Source organism: Macrobrachium rosenbergii, chromosome 9 (assembly GCF_040412425.1).
Source record: "Macrobrachium rosenbergii isolate ZJJX-2024 chromosome 9, ASM4041242v1, whole genome shotgun sequence".
NCBI lineage: Eukaryota > Metazoa > Arthropoda > Malacostraca > Decapoda > Palaemonidae > Macrobrachium > Macrobrachium rosenbergii.
Genome location: NC_089749.1, coordinates 62,586,911 through 62,605,027, shown reverse-complemented (window position 1 = coordinate 62,605,027; position 18,117 = coordinate 62,586,911). Strand labels below are relative to the sequence as shown.

The window sequence follows — 18,117 nt, the reverse complement described above, 5'->3', positions numbered from 1 at the left end:
AGTTTGTCCTTCAGTGGAAGTTGGGGCTGGTGTGGAAGTTTGTCCTTCAGTGGAAGTTGGGGCTGGTGTGGAAGTTTGTCCTTCAGTGAAAGTTGGGGCTGGTGTGGAAGTTTGTCCTTCAGTGGTAGTTGGGGTTGGTATGGAAGTTTGTCCTCCAGTGGAAGTTGGGGCTGGTGTGGAAGTTTGTCCTTCAGTGGAAGTTGGGGCTGGTGTGGAAGTTTGTGATCCAGTGGAAGTTGGGGCTGGTGTAGTAGTTTGTCCTCCAGTGGAAGTTGGGGGAGTTTATGGTGGGAAGCAGTTTGTCCTTCAGTGGAAGTTGGGGCTGGTGGTGGTTTGTCCTTCAGTGGAAGTTGGGGCTGGTGTGGAAGTTTGTCCTCCAGTGGAAGTTGGGGCTGGTGTGGAGTTTGTCCTGCAGTTGGGATGGAGTGGGCTGTTTGTGTGGAATTTGTCCTGGAGGTTGGGGAGTGGAAGCTGGGGGAGTGGGGTTGTCTGGTGTAGAAGCAGTTTGTCCTTCAGTGGAAGTTGGGGCTGGTGTGGAAGTTTGTCCTTCAGAAGTTTAGCCAGCAGTGGAGGTCAGGGCTGGTGTGGAAGTAGGTCCTGCAGTGGAGGTTGGGGATGGTGTAGGAGTTTGTCCTGCAGTGGGGGTTGGACCAGCAGTGGAGGTTGGGGATGGTGTGGGAGTTTGTCCTGCAGTGGGGATGGAACCCTGAAGCAGTGGAGGGGAGATTGGGGATGGTGTGGGAGTTTGTCCTGCAGTGGGGGTTGGGATGGAGTGGAGTTTGTCCTGAAGTGGGGGTTGGACCAGCAGTGGAGGTTGGGGATGGTGTGGGAGTTTGTCCTGCAGTGGGGGTTGGGGATGGAGTGGGAGTTTGTCCTGAAGTGGTGGTTGGACCAGCAGTGGAGGTTGGGGATGGTGGGGTTGGGGATGGAGTGGGAGTTGTCCTGCAGTGGGGTTGGACCAGCAGTGAAGGTTGGGGATGGTGTGGAGTTTGTCCTGCAGTGGGGTTGGGGAGTGGAGTGGGGGAGTTTGTCCTGAAGTGGGGATGGTTGGACCAGCAGTGGAGGTTGGGGATGGTGTGGGAGTTTGTCCTGCAGTGGGGGTTGGGAGGGAGGGAGTTTGTCCTGTTTGTCCTGGAAGTTGGGGTTGGACCAGCAGTGGAGGTTGGGGATGGTGTGGGAGTTTGTCCTGCAGTGGGAGTTGGGGAGGGAGGTTGGGGATGGTGTTGTCCTGGGAGTTGGGGAGGGAGTGGGAGTTTGTCCTGAAGTGGTGGTTGGACCAGTAGTGGAGGTTGGGGATGGTGTGGGAGTTTGTCTTGCAGTGGGGGTTGGGGATGGAGTGGGAGTTTGTCCTGAAGTGGGTGTTGGACCAGCAGTGGAGGTTGGGGATGGTGTGGGAGTTTGTCCTGCAGTAGGGGTTGGGGATGGAATGGGAGTTTGTCCTGAAGTGGGGGTTGGACCAGCAGGGGAGGTTGAGGATGGTGTGGGAGTTTGTCCTGTAGTAGGGGTTGGGGATGGAGTGGGAGTTTGTCCTGAAGTGGGGTTGGAGTGGAGTTGGGGAGGGATGTGGGAGTTTGTCCAGCAGTGGAGGTTGGGGATGGTGTGGGAGTTTGTCCTGTAGTAGGGGTTGGGGATGGAGTGGGAGTTTGTCCTGAAGTGGCAGTTGGACCAGCAATGGAGGTTGGGGATGGTGTGGGAGTTTGTCCTGCAGTGGGGGTTGGGGATGGAGTGGGAGTTTGTCCTGCAAGTGGGGATTGGAGTTTGTCCTGCAGTGGGGTTAGACAGTGGGTTGGGGAGGTTGGGGGATGGTGGGGTGGAGTTTGTCCTGCAGTGGGAGGTTGGGGATGGAGGGATGGTGGGAGTTTGTCCTGAAGTGGGGGTTGGACCAGCAGTGGAGGTTGGGGATGATGTGGGAGTTTGTCCTGCAGTGGAGGTTTGGGGATGGTGCAGGGAGTTTGTCCTGCAGTGGAGGTTGGTTGGGGATGGTGCGGGAGTTTGTCCTGCAGTGGAGGTTGGACCTGCAGTGGAGGTTGGGGATGGTGCGGGAGTTTGTCCTGCAGTGGAGTTGGACCAGCAGTGGAGGTTGGGGATGGTTTGTCCTGGTGGAGTTTGTCCTGCAGTGGAGGTTGGGGTGGAGGTTGGGGATGGTGGGAGTTTGTCCTGCAGTGGACCAGCAGTGGTTGGGGACCTGCAGTGGAGGTGGTGAGTTTGTCCTGCAGTGGAGGTGGGGATGGTGTGGGAGTTTGTCCTGCAGTGGGAGTTGGGGATGGGTTGGGGATGGTGTGAGTTTGTCCTGCAGTGGAGGTTGGACCAGCAGTGGAGGTTGGGGATGGTGGTGGGAGTTTGTCCTGCAGTGGAGGTTGGGGATGCAGTGGAGGACCAGCAGTGGGGATGGTGGTGCAGGAGTTTGTCCTGCAGTGGAGGTTGGACCAGCAGTGGAGGTTGGGGATGGTGTGGGAGTTTGTCCTGCAGTGGAGGTTGGGGATGGTGCGGGAGTTTGTCCTGCAGTGGAGGTCGGGGATGGTGCGGGAGTTTGTCCTGCAGTGGAGGTTGGGCCATGCAGTGGAGGTTGGGGATGGTTGTTTGTCCTGCAGTGGAGGTTGGACCAGCAGTGGAGGTTGGGGATGGTGCAGTGAGTTTGTCCTGCAGTGGAGGTGGGATGGTGGGGAGTTTGTCCTGCAGTGGAGGTTGGGGATGGTGTGGGAGTTTGTCCTGCAGTGGAGGTTGGACCAGCAGTGGAGGTTGGGGATGGTGCGGGAGTTTGTCCTGCAGTGGAGGTTGGGGATGGTGTGGGAGTTTGTCCTGCAGTGGAGGTTGGACCAGCAGTGGAGGTTGGGGATGGTGCGGGAGTTTGTCCTGCAGTGGAGGTTGGGCCAGCAGTGGAGGTTGGGGATGGTTGGGAGTTTGTCCTGCAGTGGAGGTTGGGGATGGTGTGGGAGTTTGTCCTGCAGTGGAGGTTGGACCAGCAGTGGAGGTGGGGATGGTGAGGTAGTTTGTCCTGCAGTGGAGTCGGGGATGGTGGGAGTTTGTCCTGCAGTGGACCAGCAGTTGGACCAGCAGTGGAGGTTGGGGATGATGCGGGAGTTTGTCCTGCAGTGGAGGTTGGGGCATGGTGGGGATGGTGAGTTTGTCCTGCAGTGGGAGGTTGGACCAGCAGATGAGGTTGGGGATGGTGCAGAGTTTGTCCTGCAGTGGAGGTTGGGATGGTGTGGGAGTTTGTCCTGCAGTGGAGGTTGGGAGTTTATCAGTGGAGGTTGGGGATGGGGATGGTGAGTTTGTCCTGCAGTGGAGTTGGGGATGGTGGAGTTTGTCCTGCAGTGGAGGTTGGACAGAGGAGGTTGGGGATGCGGGAGTTTGTCCTGCAGTGGAGGTGGTGGGGAGTTTGTCCTGCAGTGGAGTTGGGCCAGCAGTGGAGGTTGGGGATGGTGTGGGAGTTTGTCCTGCAGTGGAGGTTGGACCAGCAGTGGAGGTTGGGGATGAGTGCGGGAGGTTGGTCCTGCAGTGGAGGTTGGTGGGGAGTTTGTCCTGCAGTGGAGGTTGGGGGATGGTGAGGAGGTCCTGCAGTTTGTCCTGCAGTGGAGGTTGGACCAGCAGTGGAGGTTGGGGATGGTGGGAGTTTGTCCTGCCAGCAGTGGAGGTTTGTCCAGTGCAGTGGAGGTTGGGGATGGTGTGGGAGTTTGTCCTGCAGTGGAGGTGGGGTTGGTCCAGCAGTGGAGGTTGGGGATGGTGCGGAGTTTGTCCTGCAGTGGAGGTTGGGGATGGTGGGAGTTTGTCCTGCAGTGGAGGTTGGGGATGGTGCGGGAGTTTGTCCTGCAGTGGAGGTTGGGCCAGCAGTGGAGGTTGGGGATGGTGTGGGAGTTTGTCCTGCAGTGGAGGTTGGGCCAGCAGTGGAGGTTGGGGATGGTGTGGAGTTGTCCTGCAGTGGAGGTTGGTGTTTGTCCTGCAGTGGAGGTGGAGGTTGGGGATGGTGCGGGAGTTTGTCCTGCAGTGGAGGTTGGGCCAGCAGGAGGTTGGGCCAGATGGATGGTGGGAGTTTGTCCTGCAGTGGAGGTTGGAGCAGTGGAGGTTGGGGATGGTGCGGGAGTTTGTCCTGCAGTGGAGGTTGGGCCAGCAGTGGAGGAGGTCCAGGGATTTGTCCTGCAGTGGAGTTGGGCCATAGTGGAGTTTGTCCTGCAGTGGAGGTTGGGGATGGTGTGGGAGTTTGTCCTGCAGTGGAGGTTGGGGATGGTGCGGGAGTTTGTCCTGCAGTGGAGGTTGGGGATGGTGAGGGAGTTTGTCCTGCAGTGGAGGTTGGGGATGGTGAGGGAGTTTGTCCTTCAGTGGAGGTTGGGAATGCAGTGGAGGTTGGGCCAGTAGTGGAGGTTGGGGATGGTGTGGGAGTTTGTCCTGCAGTGGAGGTTGGTGAGCCTATCCTGCAGTGGAGGTTGTCCAGCAGTGGAGGTTGGGGATGGTGTGGAGTTTGTCCTGCAGTGGAGGTTGGGCCAGCAGTGGAGGTTGGGGATGGTGGGGGTTGGGGAGTGCAGGAGTTGGCCTGCAGTGGAGGTTGAGGATGGTGCGGGAGTTTGTCCTGCAGTGGGAGGTTGGACCAGCAGTGGAGGTTGGGGATGGTGCGGGAGTTTGTCCTGCAGTGGAGGTTGGAGGGCCAGCAGTGGAGGTCAGGATGGTGTGGGAGTTTGTCCTGCAGTGAGAGCAGTGGAGGTTGGGGATGGTGCCCTGCAGTGGAGGTTGGACCAGCAGTGGAGGTTGGGGATGGTGCGAGTTTGTCCTGCAGTGGGCCAGGTCAGGGATGGTGTGGGGAGTTTGTCCTGCAGTGGAGGTTGGGGATGGTGCAGGAGTTTGTCCTGCAGTGGAGGTTGGGCCAGCAGTGGAGGTCGGGGATGGTGTGGGAGTTTGTCCTGCAGTGGAGGTTGGGGTGCAGTGGAGGTTGGGGATGTGTGTGGAGTTTGGTCCTGCAGTGGAGGTTGGGGATGGTGTTGTCCTGCAGTGGAGGTTGGGCCAGCAGTGGAGGTTGGGGATGGTGCGGGAGTTTGTCCTGCAGTGGAGTTTGTCCTGCAGTGGAGCAGTGGAGGGGGGATGGTGAGGAGTTTGTCCTGCAGTGGAGGTTGGGTGCCATGTCAGTGGAGTTTGTGGTGCCTGCAGTGGAGGTTAGGCAGTGGAGGTGGGGATGGTGTGGGAGTTTGTCCTGCAGTGGAGGTTGGACCAGCAGTGGAGGTTGTGCAGGAGTTTGTCCTGCAGTGGAGGTTGGGGATGGTGTGGGAGTTTGTCCTGCAGTGGAGGTTGAGGGGATGGTGAGGAGTTTGAGTGGAGGTGGGGATGGTGGAGGTTGGGGATGGTGGAGGGGAGTTTGTCCTGCAGTGGAGGTTGGGCCAGTGATGGGGATGGTGAGTTTGTCCTGCAGTGGAGGTGGGGAGGTTGGGGATTTGCCAGCAGTGGGTTGGGTCGGGGATGGTGCGGGAGTTTGTCTTGCCAGTGGAGGTTGGGGATGCAGCAGGAGTTTGTCCTGCAGTGGAGGTTGGGCCAGCAGTGGATGTTGGGGATGGTGCGGAGTTTGTCCTGCAGTGGAGGTTGGGCCAGCAGTGGAGGTTGGGGATGGTGTCCTGCAGTTTGTCCCAGCAGTGGAGGTCAGGGATGGTGCAGGAGTTTGTCCTGCAGTGGAGGTTGGGCCAGCAGTGGAGGTTGGGGATGGTGGAGGTGGGAGTTTGTCGGGGGATGCAGTGGGAGGCTGGGCAGTGGAGGTTGGGGATGGTGCGGGAGTTTGTCCTGCAGTGGAGGTTGGGGATGGTGTGGAGTTTGTCCAGCAATGGAGGTTGGGGATGGTGCAGGGTTTGTCTTGCAGTGGAGGTTGGGCCAGCAGTGGAGGTTGGGGATGGTGCGGGAGTTTGTCCTGCAGTGGGGATGGGTTTGGCCAGCAGTGGAGGTTGTCAGGGGATGGTGTGGTGGAGTTTGTCCTGCAGTGGAGGTTGGGCAGCAGTGGAGGTTGGGGATGGTGTGGGAGTTTGTCCTGCAGTGGAGGTTGGGCCAGCAGTGGAGGTTGGGGATGGTGTGGGAGTTTGTCCTGCAGTGGGGATGGTTGGGAGTTTGTCCTGCAGTGGAGGTCGGGGATGGTGTGGGAGTTTGTCCTGCAGTGGAGGTTGGGCCAGCAGTGGAGGTTGGGGATGGTGAGTTTGTCCTGCAGTGGAGGTTGGGCCAGCAGTGGAGGTTGGGGATGGTGCGGGAGTTTGTCCTGCAGTGGAGGTTTTGTCCTGCAGTGGAGGTTGGGGATGGTGTGGGAGTTTGTCCTGCAGTGGAGGTTAGACCAGCAGTGGAGGTTGGGGATGGTGGAGTTTGTCCTGCAGTGGAGGTTGGGCCAGGGGATGGTGGTGGGGAGTTTGTCCTGCAGTGGAGGTTGGGGATGGTGTGGGAGTTTGTCCTGCAGTGGAGGTTGGGGATGGTGTGGGAGTTTGTCCTGCAGTGGAGGTAGGGCCAGCAGTGGAGGTTGGGGATGGTGTGGGAGTTTGTCTGGGAGCTGTGGAGGTTGGTGTGGGCCAGCAGTGGTGGAGGTTGGGGATGGTGGGAGTTGTCCAGCAGTGGAGGTTGGGCCAGCAGTGGAGGTCAGGATGGTGCGGGAGTTTGTCCTGCAGTGGAGGTTGGGCCAGCAGTGGAGGTTGGGGATGGTGTGGGAGTTTGTCCTGCAGTGGAGGTTGGGCCAGCAGTGGAGGTCGGGGATGGTGTGGGAGTTTGTCCTGCAGTGGAGGTTGGGCCAGCAGTGGAGGTCGGGGATGGTGTGGGGAGTTTGTCCTGCAGTGGAGGTTGGGGATGGTGGGAGTTTTTCCAGCAGTGGAGGTTGGGGATGGTGTGGGAGTTTGTCCTGCAGTGGAGGTTGGGCCAGCAGTGGAGGTTGGGGATGGTGTGGAGTTTGTCCTGCAGTGGAGGTTGGTCCAGCAGTGGAGGTTGGGGATGGTGAGTTTGTCCTGCAGTGGAGGTTGGGCCAGCAGTGGAGGTTGGGGATGGTGTGGGAGTTTGTCCTGCAGTGGAGGTTGGGGATGGTGGGAGTTTGTCCTGCTGTGGAGGTTGGGATGGTGGAGTTTGTCCTGCAGGGAGGTTGGGGATGGTGTGGGAGTTTGTCCTGCAGTGGAGGTTGGGCCAGCAGTGGAGGTTGGGGATGGTGGAGTTTGTCCTGCAGTGGAGGTTGGGGATGGTTTTGTCCTGCAGGTGGGCCAGGTGGAGGTCAGGATGGTGTGGGAGTTTGTCCTGCAGTGGAGGTAGGGCCAGCAGTGGAGGTCGGGGATGGTGCGGGAGTTTGTCCTGCAGTGGAGGTTGGGACCAGCAGTGGAGGTTGGGGATGGTGTGGGGAGTTTGTCCTGCAGTGGAGGTTGGGGATGGTGCCCTGCAGTGGAGTGGAGATGGTGGGGAGTGGTCCCTGGGAGTGGGGATGGTTGCAGGGAGTTTGTCCTGCAGTGGAGGTTGGGGATGGTGCAGGGTTTGTCCTGCAGTGGAGGTTGGGCCAGCAGTGGAGGTCAGGGATGGTGTGGGAGTTTGTTCTGCAGTGGAGGTTGGGCCTGCAGTGGAGGTTGGGGATGGTGTGGAGTTTGTCCTGCAGTGGAGGTTGGGCCAGCAGTGGAGGTTGGGATGGTGTCCTTTGTCTTGCAGTGGAGGTTGGGCCAGCAGTGGAGGTTGGGGATGGTGTGGGAGTTTGTCCTGCAGTGGAGGTTGGACCAGCAGTGGAGGTTGGGGATGGTGCGGGAGTTTGTCCTGCAGTGGAGGTTGGGGATGGTGTGGGAGTTTGTCCTGCAGTGGAGGTTGGGGATGGTGCCAGCAGTGGAGGTGGATGGTGGGGAGTTTGTCTTGCAGTGGAGGTTGGGCCAGCAGTGGAGGTCGGGGATGGTGTGGGAGTTTGTCCTGCAGTGGAGGTTGGGGATGGTGTGGGAGTTTGTCTTGCAGTGGAGGTTGGGCCAGCAGTGGAGGTCGGGGATGGTGTGGGAGTTTGTCCTGCAGTGGAGGTTGGGGATGGTGAGGGAGTTTGTCCTGCAGTGGAGGTTGGGCCAGCAGTGGAGGTCAGGGATGGTGTGGGAGTTTGTCCTGCAGTGGAGGTTAGGGGAGTGGTGCAGTGGAGGTTGGGGATGGTGTGAGTTTGTCCTGGCAGTGGAGGTTGGGGATGGGTCCTTCAGTGGAGGTTCAGGATGGTGTGGGAGTTTGTCTGCTGTGGAGGTTGGGCCAGTGGAGGTTGGGGATGGTGTGGGAGTTTGTCCTGCAGTGGAGGTTGAATCAGGGAGGTGGGGATGGTGGAGTTTGTCTTGCAGTGGAGGTTGGGGATGGTGAGGGGAGTTTGTCCCTGCAGTGGAGGTTGGGCCATGGTGAGGTTTGTCTTGCAGGTGGAGGTTGGGGATGGAGTTTGTCCTGCAGTGGAGGTTGGGCCAGCAGTGGAGGATGGTGTGGGGAGTGGTGTGCAGTGGAGGTTGGGCCAGCAGTGGAGGTCGGGGATGGTGTGGGAGTTTGTCTTGCAGTGGAGGTTGGGCCAGCAGTGGAGGTCCCAGGGGATGGTGCCAGGGGAGTTTGTCCTGCAGTGGAGTTTGTCCAGCAGTGGAGGTTGGGGATGGTGCAGGAGTTTGTCCTGCAGTGGAGGTTGGGCCAGCAGTGGAGGTCAGGGATGGTGTGGGGTTGTCTTAGCAGTGGAGGTTGGGCCAGCAGTGGAGGTCGGGGATGGTGTGGGAGTTTGTCCTGCAGTGGAGGTTGGGCCAGCAGTGTAGGTCGGGGATGGTGTGGGAGTTTGTCCTGCAGTGGAGGTTGGGGATGGTGTGGGAGTTTGTCCAGCAGTGGCCAGGAGGTCGGGGATGGTGGGAGTTTGTCCTGCAGTGGAGGTTGGGCCATGGAGTGGGGATGGTTGTCTTGCAGTGAGGTTGGGCCAGCAGTGGAGGTTGTCTTGCAGTGGAGGTTGGGCCAGCAGTGGAGGTTGGGATGGTGTGGAGTTTGTCCTGCAGTGGAGGTTGGGGATGGTGTGGGAGTTTGTCCTGCAGTGGAGTTGGGCCAGCAGTGGAGGTCAGGGGATGGTGTGGGAGTTTGTCTTGCAGTGGAGGTTGGGCCAGCAGTGGAGTTTGGGATGGTCAGGAGGTTGTCTTGCAGTGGAGGTTGGGCAGTGGAGGTTGGGATGGTGTGGAGTTTGTCTTGCAGTGGAGGTTGGGGCCAGCAGTGAGTTGGGGATGGTGCGGAGTTTGTCTTGCAGTGGAGAGTTGGGCCAGCAGTGGAGGTCGGGGATGGTGTGGGGAGTTTGTCCTGCAGTGGAGGTTGGGCCAGCAGTGGTCGGGATGGTGCCAGGGAGTGGAGGTTGGGCCAGAAGCAGGTGGAGGTTTGTCCTGCAGTGGAGGTTGGGCCAGCAGGTAGGTCAGTTTGTCCTGGTGTGGAGGTTGGGCCAGCAGTGGAGGTTGGGGATGGTGTGGAGTTTGTCCTGCAGTGGAGGTTGGGCCAGCAGTGGAGGTCGGGGATGGTGTGGGAGCTTGTTTGGAGGTTGGGGCCAGCAGTGGAGGCTGGATGGTGTGAGTTTTTTCCTGCAGTGGAGGTCAGGGGGATGGTGTGGAGTTTGTCCTGCAGTGGAGGTTGGGCCAGCAGTGGAGGTCGGGGATGGTGTGGAGTTTGTCCTGCAGTGGAGGTTGGGCCAGCAGTGGAGGGTCGGGGATGGTGTGGAGTTTGTCCTGCAGTGGAGGTGGGCCAGCAGTGGAGGTCGGGGATGGTGTGGGAGTTTGTCCTTGCAGTGGAGGTTGGGCCAGCAGTGGAGGTCAGGGGATGGTGTGGGAGTTTGTCCTGCAGTGGAGGTTGGGCCAGTGTGAGGTCAGTGGGAGTTTTTCCCAGATTGTTGGGGATTGGGGATGGTGGGGAGTTTGTCCTGCAGTGGAGGAAGGGCCAGCAGTGGAGGTCAGGGATGGTGTGGAGTTTTTCCTGCAGTGGAGGTTGGGCCAGCAGTGGAGGTTAGGGGATGGTGTGTGGAGTTTGTCCTGCAGTGGAGTGTCGAGGGCCTTGCAGTGGAGGTCGGGGATGGTGTGGGAGTTTGTCCTGCAGTGGAGGTTGGGCCAGCAGTGGAGGTTGGGGATGGTGTGGGAGTTTGTCTGGAGGTGGGCTCAGTGGAGGTTGGGCCAGCAGTGGAGGTTAGGGGCCATAGCAGTGGAGGTTGGGGATGTGGAGTTTGTCCTGCAGTGGAGTTTGGGCCAGCAGTGGAGGTTGGGGATGTGTGGAGTTTGTCCTGCAGTGGAGGTTGGGGCCAGCAGTGGAGGCTAGTTGGGGATGGTGTGAGTGTGCCCACAGTGGAGGTTGGGCCAGCAGTGAGGTTGGGGATGGTGTGAGTTTGTCTTGCAGTGGAGGTAGGGCCAGCAGTGGAGGTCCGGGATGGTGTGGATGTTTGTCCTGCAGTGGAGGTTGGGCCAGCAGTGGAGGTTGGGGATGGTGTGGGAGTTTGTCCTGCAGTGGAGGTAGGGCCAGCAGTGGAGGTTGGGGATGGTGTGTGGAGGTTTGGGCCTGCAGTGGAGGTTGGGGATGGTGCAGTGGAGGTTTGGTGGGAGTTTGTCTTGCAGTGGAGGTTGGGGATGCCAAAGTGGAGGTTGGGGATGGTGTGGATGTTTGTCTTGCAGTGGAGGTTCGGGGATGGTGCGGATGTTTGTCCTGCAGTGGAGGTAGGGCCAGCAGTGGAGGTCAGGGGATGGTGTGGAGTTTGTCTTGCAGTGGAGGTTGGGCCAGCAGGAGGTTGGGATGGTGTGGGAGTTTGTCTTGCAGTGGAGTGTAGGGCCAGCAGTGGAGGTCGGGGATGGTGTTGAGTTTGTCCTGCAGTGGAGGTTGGGCCAGCAGTGGAGGTCGGGGATGGTGTGGGAGTTTGTCCTGCAGTGGAGGTAGGGCCAGCAGGGATGGTGGTGTGGAGTTTGTCTTGCAGTGGAGGTTGGAGGTGTTGAGCCAGTGGAGGTCAGTGGTGGGTGGGGAGTTTGTCTTGCAGTGGAGGTTGGAGCCAGCAGTGTGAGTTTGTCCTGCAGTGGAGGTGGAGGATGGGACAGGGAGTTTGTCCTGCAGTGGAGGTGGGCCAGCAGTGGAGGTCGGGGATGGTGTGGGAGTTTGTCCTGCAGTGGAGGTTGGGCCAGCAGTGGAGGTTGGGGATGGTGTGGGAGTTTGTCCTTGCAGTGGAGGTTGGCCAGCAGTGGAGGTTGGGGATGGTGCTGCAGTGGAGTGCTTGCCATGGTGGGGAGGTTTGTCCTGCAGTGGAGTGAAGCAGCAGCAGGGAGGTCGGGGATGGTTTTGTCTTGCAGTGGAGGTAGGGCCAGCAGTGGAGGTCGGGGATGGTGTGGGAGTTTGTCCTGCAGTGGAGGTTGGGCCAGCAGTGGAGGTTGGGGATGGTGTGGGAGTTTGTCCTGCAGTGGAGGTTGGGGATGGTGTGGGAGTTTGTCCTGCAGTGGAGGTTGGGGATGCCAGGTAGGGGCTGGGAGGTCAGGGGATGGTGTGGGAGTTTTCCTGCAGTGGAGGTAGGACCAGCAGTGGAGGTTGGGATGGTGTGGGAGTTGTCTTGCAGTGGAGGTAGGGCCAGCAGGGAGGTTGGGGATGGTGTGGAGTTTGTCTTGCAGTGGAGGTTGGGCCAGCAGTGGAGGTTGGGGATGGTGCGGGAGTTTGTCCTGCAGTGGAGGTAGGGCCAGCAGTGGAGGTTGGGGATGGTTTGGGAGTTTGTCTTGCAGTGGAGGTTGGGCCAGCAGAGGTTGGGGATGGTTGTCTTGCAGTGGGGCTGGGCCAGCAGTGGTTGGGGATGGTGGGAGTTGTCTTGCAGTGGAGGTAGGGGATGGTGGAGCTGCAGTGGAGGTTGGGGATGGTGTTGGGAGTTTGTCTTGCAGTGGAGGTTGGGCCAGCAGTGGAGGTTGGGGATGGTGTGGGAGTTTGTCCAGTGAGGTTGGGCCAGCAGTGGAGGTTGGGGATGGTGTGGGAGTTTGTCTTGCAGTGGAGGTAGGGCCAGCAGTGGAGGTCGGGGATGGTGCTGAGTGGGGGTTGAGGATCAGGGAGTGGGGGAGGTTGTCACTTGCAGTGGAGGTTGGGCCAGCAGTGGAGGTTGGGGATGGTGTGGGAGTTTGTCTTGCAGTGGAGGTTGGGCCAATTTGCAGTGGAGGTCAGGGATGGTGTGGGAGTTTGTCTTGCTGGAGGTTGGGCCATGGAGGTTAGATGGTGTGAGTTTGTCTTGCATTGGAGGTTGGGGATGGTGTGGGAGTTTGTCTTGCAGTGGAGGTGAGGTCGGGGATGGTGTGGAGTTTGTCTTGCAGTGGAGGTTGGGCCAGCAGTGGAGGTTAGGGATGGTGTGGGGAGTTTGTCTTGCAGTGGAGGTTGGGTCAGCAGTGGAGGTTGGGGATGGTGTGAGTTTGTCCTGCAGTGGAGGTAGGGCCAGCAGTGGAGGTCAGGGGATGGTGCTGGAGTTTGTCTGGAGGTAGGGCCAGCAGTGGAGTTGGGGATGGTGGGAGTTTGTCCTGCAGTGGAGCAGGAGATGGTGGGAGCCAGCAGTGGAGGTCAGGGGATGGTGGGAGTTTGTCTTGCAGTGGAGGTTGGGCCAGCAGTGGAGGTTAGGGGATGGTGAGGAATTTGTCCTTGCAGTGGAGGTTGGGCCAGCAGGAGTGGATGTGTTTTGTCCTGCAGTGGAGGTTGGGCCAGCAGTGGAGGGGGTCGGGGATGGTGTGGGATGTCCTGCAGTGGAGGTAGGGCCAGCAGTGGAGTCGGGGATGGTGTGGAGTTTGTCCTGCAGTGGAGGTTGAGACCAGCAGTGGAGGTTGGGGATGGTGTGGAGTTTGTCCTGCAGTGGAGGTTGGGGATGGTGTGGGAGTTTGTCTTGCAGTGGAGGTCAGGGGATGGTGTGGAGTTTGTCTTGCAGTGGAGTAGGGCCAGCAGTGGAGGTTGGGGATGGTGTGGTTTGTCTTGCAGTGGAGGCTGGGCCAGCAGTGGAGGTCAGGGATGGTGTGGGAGTTTGTCTTGCAGTGGAGTTGGGGATGGTGGGGAGTTTGTCCTGCAGTGGAGGTCAGGGCCAGCAGTGGAGGTTGGGGATGGTGGGAGTTTGTCTTGCAGTGGAGGTTGGGCCAGCAGTGGAGGTCGGGGATGGTGTGGGAGTTTGTCCTGCAGTGGAGGTTGGAGGTTGGGGATGGTGGGAGTTTGTCCTTTGCAGTGGAGGTTGGGGATGGTGGGGAGTTTGTCTTGCAGTGGAGGTTGGGCCAGCAGTGGAGGTTAGGGATGGTGTGGAGCTTGTCTTGCAGTGGAGGTTGGGCCAGCAGTGGAGGCTGGGGATGGTGTGGGAGCTTGTCTTGCAGTGGAGGTTTGGTGTGGGTTTGTCTTGCAGTGGAGTTGGGATGGTGTGGGGTTTGTCCTGCAGTGGAGGTTGGGCTAGCAGTGGGGTTGGGGATGGTGTGGGAGTTGTCCTGCCCAGTGGAGGTTGGGCCAGCAGGAGTGGGTCGGGGGATGGTGGGAGTTTGTCCTGCAGTGGAGGTAGGGCCAGCAGTGGAGGGATGGTGTGGGAGTTTGTCTTGCAGTGGAGGTTGGGGATGGTGCTGAGTTTGTCTTGCAGTGGAGGTTGGGGATGGTGTGGGAGTTTGTCTTGCAGTGGAGGTTGGGCCAGCAGTGGAGGTTGGGGATGGTGTGGGAGTTTGTCTTGCAGTGGAGGTTGGGGATGGTGTGGGAGTTTGTCTTGCAGTGGAGGTTGGGCCAGCAGTGGAGGTTGGGGATGGTGTGGGAGTTTGTCTTGCAGTGGAGGTTGGGCCAGCAGTGGAGGTTGGGGATGGTGCGGGAGTTTGTCTTGCAGTGGAGGTTGGGCCAGCAGTGGAGGTTGGGGATGGTGTGGGAGTTTGTCCTGCAGTGGAGGTTGGGCCAGCAGTGGAGAATTCGGGGATGGTGAAGTTTGTCTTGCAGTGGAGTGGGGCAGTGGAGGTTGAGGATGGTGGGAGTTTGTCCTGCAGTGGAGGTGGGAGCAGTGGTCGGGATGGTGTTGATCTTTGCAGTGGAGCAAAGGAGATTGCGATGGTGGGAGTTTGTCCTGTGGAGTGTTGTCCAGCAGTGGAGGTTGGGATGGTGTGGGATGTTTGTCCTGCAGTGGAGGTAGTGGAGTCTTGCAGCGGAGTTGGGGATGGTGTGGAGTTTGTCCAGTGGGAGGTTGGGCCAGCAGTGGAGGTTGGGGATGGTGTGGGAGTTTGTCTTGCAGTGGAGGTAGGGCCAGCAGTGGAGGTCGGGGATGGTGTGGGAGTTTGTCTTGCAGTGGAGGTAGGGCCAGCAGTGGAGGTGGGGATGGTGGGAGTTTGTCCTGCAGTGGAGGTTGGGCCAGATGGTGTGGAGTTTTCTGCAGTGGGGGGAGCCAGCAGTGGAGGTTGGTGTGGATGTTTGTCTTGCAGTGGAGGTTGGGCCAGCAGTGGAGGTCGGGGATGGTGTGGAGTTTGTCCTGCAGTGGAGGTAGCCAGCAGCGGAGGTTCGGGTTGGTGTTGATGAGTTTGTCCTGCAGTGGAGGTTGGCCAGCAGCAGAGGTTGGGGATGGTGTGGAGTTTGTCTTGCAGTGGAGGGTTGGGCCAGCAGTGGAGGTTGGGCCAGTTTGTCTTGCCAGCAGAGGTCGGGGATGGTGTGGGAGTTTGTCTTGCAGTGGAGGTTGGGCCAGCAGTGGAGGTTGGGGATGGTGGAGTTTTGTCCTGCAGTGGAGGTAGGGCCAGCAGTGGAGGTCGGGATTGGTGTTGAGTTTGTCCTGCAGTGGAGGTTGGGCCAGCAGTGGAGGTTAAGGGATGGTGTGAGGTTTGTCCTGCAGTGGGAGGTAGGCCAGCAGTGGAGGTTAGGGATGGTGGGAGTTTGTCTGCAGTGGAGTTTGGGCCAGCAGTGGAGGTTGGGGATGGTGTGGAGTTTGTCCTGCTTGCAGTGGGGTTGGGCCAGCAGCAGAGGTTGGGGATGGTGTGGGGTTTGTCTTGCAGTGGAGGGTTGGGCAGCAGTGGAGGTCAGGGATGGTGTGAGAGTTTGTCCTGCAGTGGAGGTTGGGCCAGCAGTGGAGGTGGGGTTGGTGTTGAGTTTGTCCTGCAGTGGAGGTTGGGCCAGCAGTGGAGGTTGGGGATGGTGTGGGAGTTGTCTTGCAGTGGAGGTAGGGCCAGCATGGAGGTCAGGGATGGTGTAGGAGTTTGTCCTGCAGTGGAGGTTGGGGATGGAGTGGGGATGTTTGTCTTGCAGTGGAGGCTGGGGCTTGCAGTGGAGGTCGGGGGATGGTGTGAGTTTGTCTTGCAGTGGAGGTTAGGGATGGTGTGGGCGTTTGTCTTGCAGTGAGGTTGGGGATGGTGTGAGTTTTGTCTTGCAGAGGAGGTTGGGGCTGGTGTGGATTTTGTCTTGCAGTGGAGGCTGGGGCAGCAAGTGGAGGTTGGGGTTAGGGATGGTCTGCAGAGTTTGTCTTGCAGTGGAGAGATGGGAGCCAGCAGTGGAGGTTGGGGATGGTGTGGGAGCTTTGTCCTGCAGTGGGAGGTTGGGCCAGCAGTGGTTGAGATGCAGTGTGGGAGTTTGTCTTGCAGTGAGGCAGTGGAGGTTGGGGATGGTGTGGGAGTTTGTCTTGCAGTGGAGGAAATGCCAGCAGTGGAGGTTAGGGATGGTGTGGAGTTGTCTTGCAGTGGAGGGCCACAGTGGAGGTGGTGCTGGAGTTTGTCTTGCAGTGGAGGTTGAGGATGGTGTGAGCTTGTCTTGCAGTGGCTAACAGGTTGGTCGGGGATGGTGCTTGAGGTTTGTCCCCAGCAGTGGAGGTTAGGATGGTGATGGTGATGTTTGTCCTGCAGTGGAGGTTGGGCCAGAGCGGTGTCGGGATGTTTGTCTTGCAGTGGAGGTTGGGGCCACAGTGGAGGTTGGGGATGGTGTGGGAGTTTGTCTTGCAGTGGAGGTTGGGCCAGCAGTGGAGTTGGGGGATGGTCTGGGATGTTTGTCCTGGCAGTGGAGAGTAGGGCCAGCAGTGGAGGTCAGGGATGGTGTGGGATGTTTGTCCTGCAGTGGAGGCCAGCAGTGGAGGTCAGGGGATGGTTTGGGAGTTTGTCTTGCAGTGGAGGTTGAGGATGGGCCAGTGGGATTGGGCCAGCTGAGGTCAGGGATGGTGTTGATGTTTGTCCTGCAGTGGAGGTAGCCCAGCAGCGGAGGTCGGGGATGGTGGATGTTTGTCCTGCAGTGGAGGTTGGGCCAGCAGCGGAGGTCGGGATGGTGTGGATGTTTGTCCTGCAGTGGAGGTAGGGCCCCCCCTTGGCGGAGGTGGGGATGGTGTGGATGTTTGTCCTGCAGTGGAGTTGGGCCAACAGCGGAGGTGGGGATGGTTGGATGATGGTGGATGTGTTGTCTTGCAGTGGAGCGTAGGGCCAGCAGTGGAGGTCGGGGATGGTGTGGATGTTTGTCCTACAGTGGGATCTGCAGTGGCAGTGGAGGTGTGGATGCCTGCAGTGGAGGTCGGGGATGGTGTGGATTTTTGTCCTGCAGTGGAGGTTGGGCCAGCAGGAGGTCGGGGTTGGTGTTGATGTTTGTCCTGCAGTGGAGGTTGGGCCAACAGGAGGTCGGCGATGGAGGTGGATGTTTGTCTTGCAGTGGAGGTAGGGCCAGCAGCAGAGGAGTCGGGGATGGTGTGGATGTGTCCTACAGTGGAGGTTGGGCCAGCAGCTTAGGTCAGGGATGGTGGGATTTTTGTCCTGCAGTGGAGGTTGGGCCAGCAGCAGAGGCTCGGGGTTGGTGATGTTTGTCCTGCAGTGGAGGTTGGGCCAGCATGGAGGTCAGGGATGGTGGATGTTTGTCCTGCAGTGGAGGTAGCCAGCAGCGGAGGTCAGGGATGGTGTGGAATGTTTGTCCTACAGTGGGAGGTTGGGCCAGCAGCGGACTGATGGTGTGGATGTTTACCCTGCAGTGAGGAAGTTGGGCCAGCAGCAGAGGCCAGGATGGTGTTGATGTTTGTCCTGCAGTGGAGGTTGGGCCAGCAGCGGAGATCAGGGATGGTGGATGTTTGTCTTGCAGTGGAGTAGGGCCAGCAGCGGAGGTCGGGGATGGTGGATGTTTGTCCTGCAGTGGAGGTTGGGCCAGCAGCGGAGATCGGGTGTGGATTTTTGTCCTCTGATGCAGGGCCAAAGGGGGTTGGTGTTGATGTTGTCCTGGTGGAATTTTGAGCCAGCAACGGAGGTCGGCGATGGTCACGGATGTTTGTCTTGCAGTGGAGGTTGGGCCAGCTTAGTGGAGGTGGGGATGGTGTGGATGTTTGTCTTGCTGTGGAGGTTGGGCCTGGTGTTGATTTTTGTCTTGCAGAGAGTTGGGGCTGATGTGGAATTTTATTGCCTAGTGGGCTGGACCAGCAGTGGGTTGGAGGCTAGTGTGGAAGTTTGTCCTGCAGTGGAGGTTAGCAGTGATGGGGATGGTGTGGAGTTTGTCCTGCAGTGGAGGTTGGGCCAGCAGTGGAGGTTGGGATGGTGTGGGAGTTTGTCTTGCAGTGGAGGTTGGGCCAGCAGTGGAGGTTGGGGATGGTGTGGGAGTTTGTCCTGCAGTGGAGGTTGACAGCATGGAGGTCAGGGATGGTGTGGGAGTTTGTCCTGCAGTGGAGGTTGGGCCAGCAGTGGAGGTCAGGGATGGTGTGGGAGTTTGTCCTGCAGTGGAGGTTGGGCCAGCAGTGGAGGTTGGGGATGGTGTGAGTTTGTCCTGCAGTGGAGGCTGGGCCAGCAGTGGAGGTTGGGGATGGTGGGAGGTTGTCCTTCAGTGGAGGTTGGGCCAGCAGTGGAGGTCGGGGATGGTGTGGGAGTTTGTCCTGCAGTGGAGGTTGGGCCATCAGTGGAGGTCGGGGATGGTGTGGGAGTTTGTCTTGCAGTGGAGGTTGGGCCAGCAGTGGAGGTCGGGGATGGTGCGGGAGTTTGTCCTGCAGTGGAGGTTTGTCTTGCAGTGGAGGTCGGGGATGGTGTGGAGTTTGTCCTGCAGTGGAGTAGGGCCAGCAGTGGAGGTCGGGGATGGTGTGGGAGTTTGTCCTGAGGTCGGGGATGGGGAGTTTGTCCTGCAGTGGAGGGTTGGGCCAGCAGTGGAGGTCGGGGATGGTGTGGGAGTTTGTCCTGCAGTGGAGGTTTGTCCATCGGGGATGTGTGTGGAGTTTGTCCTGCAGTGGAGGTTGGGCCAGCAGTGGAGTCCGGGATTGTGGAT

At 59.2% G+C, this 18,117-nt stretch overlaps 4 protein-coding genes across 4 annotated transcripts in view; 3 read left to right on the top strand and 1 right to left on the bottom strand.

The window, feature by feature from the left end:
* The window catches only part of LOC136842027 (UDP-3-O-acylglucosamine N-acyltransferase-like), a 3,278-nt gene extending 2,718 nt beyond the window's left edge, over positions 1-560 (top strand). The window contains exons 2-3 of the mRNA XM_067109424.1: positions 3-395; positions 457-560. Of these exons, the coding sequence (XP_066965525.1) occupies positions 3-395; positions 457-560 (497 nt within the window). The remainder of the gene's footprint in view (positions 1-2; positions 396-456) is intronic.
* A 13-nt stretch (positions 561-573) lies between these two features.
* On the bottom strand, positions 574-3,108 carry LOC136842025 (mucin-2-like). Its single transcript, XM_067109423.1, has 3 exons — positions 2,911-3,108; positions 2,590-2,709; positions 574-2,463 (listed from the first exon to the last, which is right to left on the bottom strand). Exons 1-3 carry the CDS (start codon positions 3,106-3,108, stop codon positions 574-576), a joined length of 2,208 nt encoding a protein of 735 aa, XP_066965524.1.
* LOC136842024 (loricrin-like) lies at positions 3,107-4,544 on the top strand. Its single transcript, XM_067109422.1, has 2 exons — positions 3,107-3,723; positions 3,944-4,544. Exons 1-2 carry the CDS (start codon positions 3,107-3,109, stop codon positions 4,542-4,544), a joined length of 1,218 nt encoding a protein of 405 aa, XP_066965523.1.
* A 564-nt stretch (positions 4,545-5,108) lies between these two features.
* Positions 5,109-17,487, top strand: LOC136842023 (loricrin-like). Its single transcript, XM_067109421.1, has 2 exons — positions 5,109-6,101; positions 17,242-17,487. The coding sequence occupies exons 1-2, from the start codon at positions 5,109-5,111 to the stop codon at positions 17,485-17,487; spliced, it is 1,239 nt and encodes a 412-aa protein (XP_066965522.1).
* Positions 17,488-18,117: the final 630 nt, after the last annotated feature.

Excerpts from the sequence above, each read along its gene's own strand:
- LOC136842024 (XM_067109422.1), top strand. The coding sequence starts at position 3,107 with ATGGTGGGGATGGTGAGTTTGTCCTGCAGTGGGAGGTTGGACCAGCAG. Across the intron at positions 3,724-3,943 it reads AGCAGTGGAGGTTGGGGATG|TGGAGGTGGAGGTTGGGGAT; the intron begins GTGCGGAGTTTG and ends TTTGTCCTGCAG.
- LOC136842025 (XM_067109423.1), bottom strand. The coding sequence starts at position 3,108 with ATGCCCCAACCTCCACTGCAGGACAAACTCCCGCATCATCCCCAACCT. Across the intron at positions 2,710-2,910 it reads CACCATCCCCAACCTCCACT|GACAAACTCCCACACCATCC; the intron begins GCAGGACAAACT and ends CCTCCACTGCAG. Across the intron at positions 2,464-2,589 it reads CTGCTGGTCCAACCTCCACT|GACAAACTCCCACACCATCC; the intron begins GCAGGACAAACA and ends CCTCCACTGCAG.
- LOC136842023 (XM_067109421.1), top strand. The coding sequence starts at position 5,109 with ATGTCAGTGGAGTTTGTGGTGCCTGCAGTGGAGGTTAGGCAGTGGAGG. Across the intron at positions 6,102-17,241 it reads TGCAGTGGAGGTCGGGGATG|AGAGTTGGGGCTGATGTGGA; the intron begins GTGTGGGAGTTT and ends TTTGTCTTGCAG.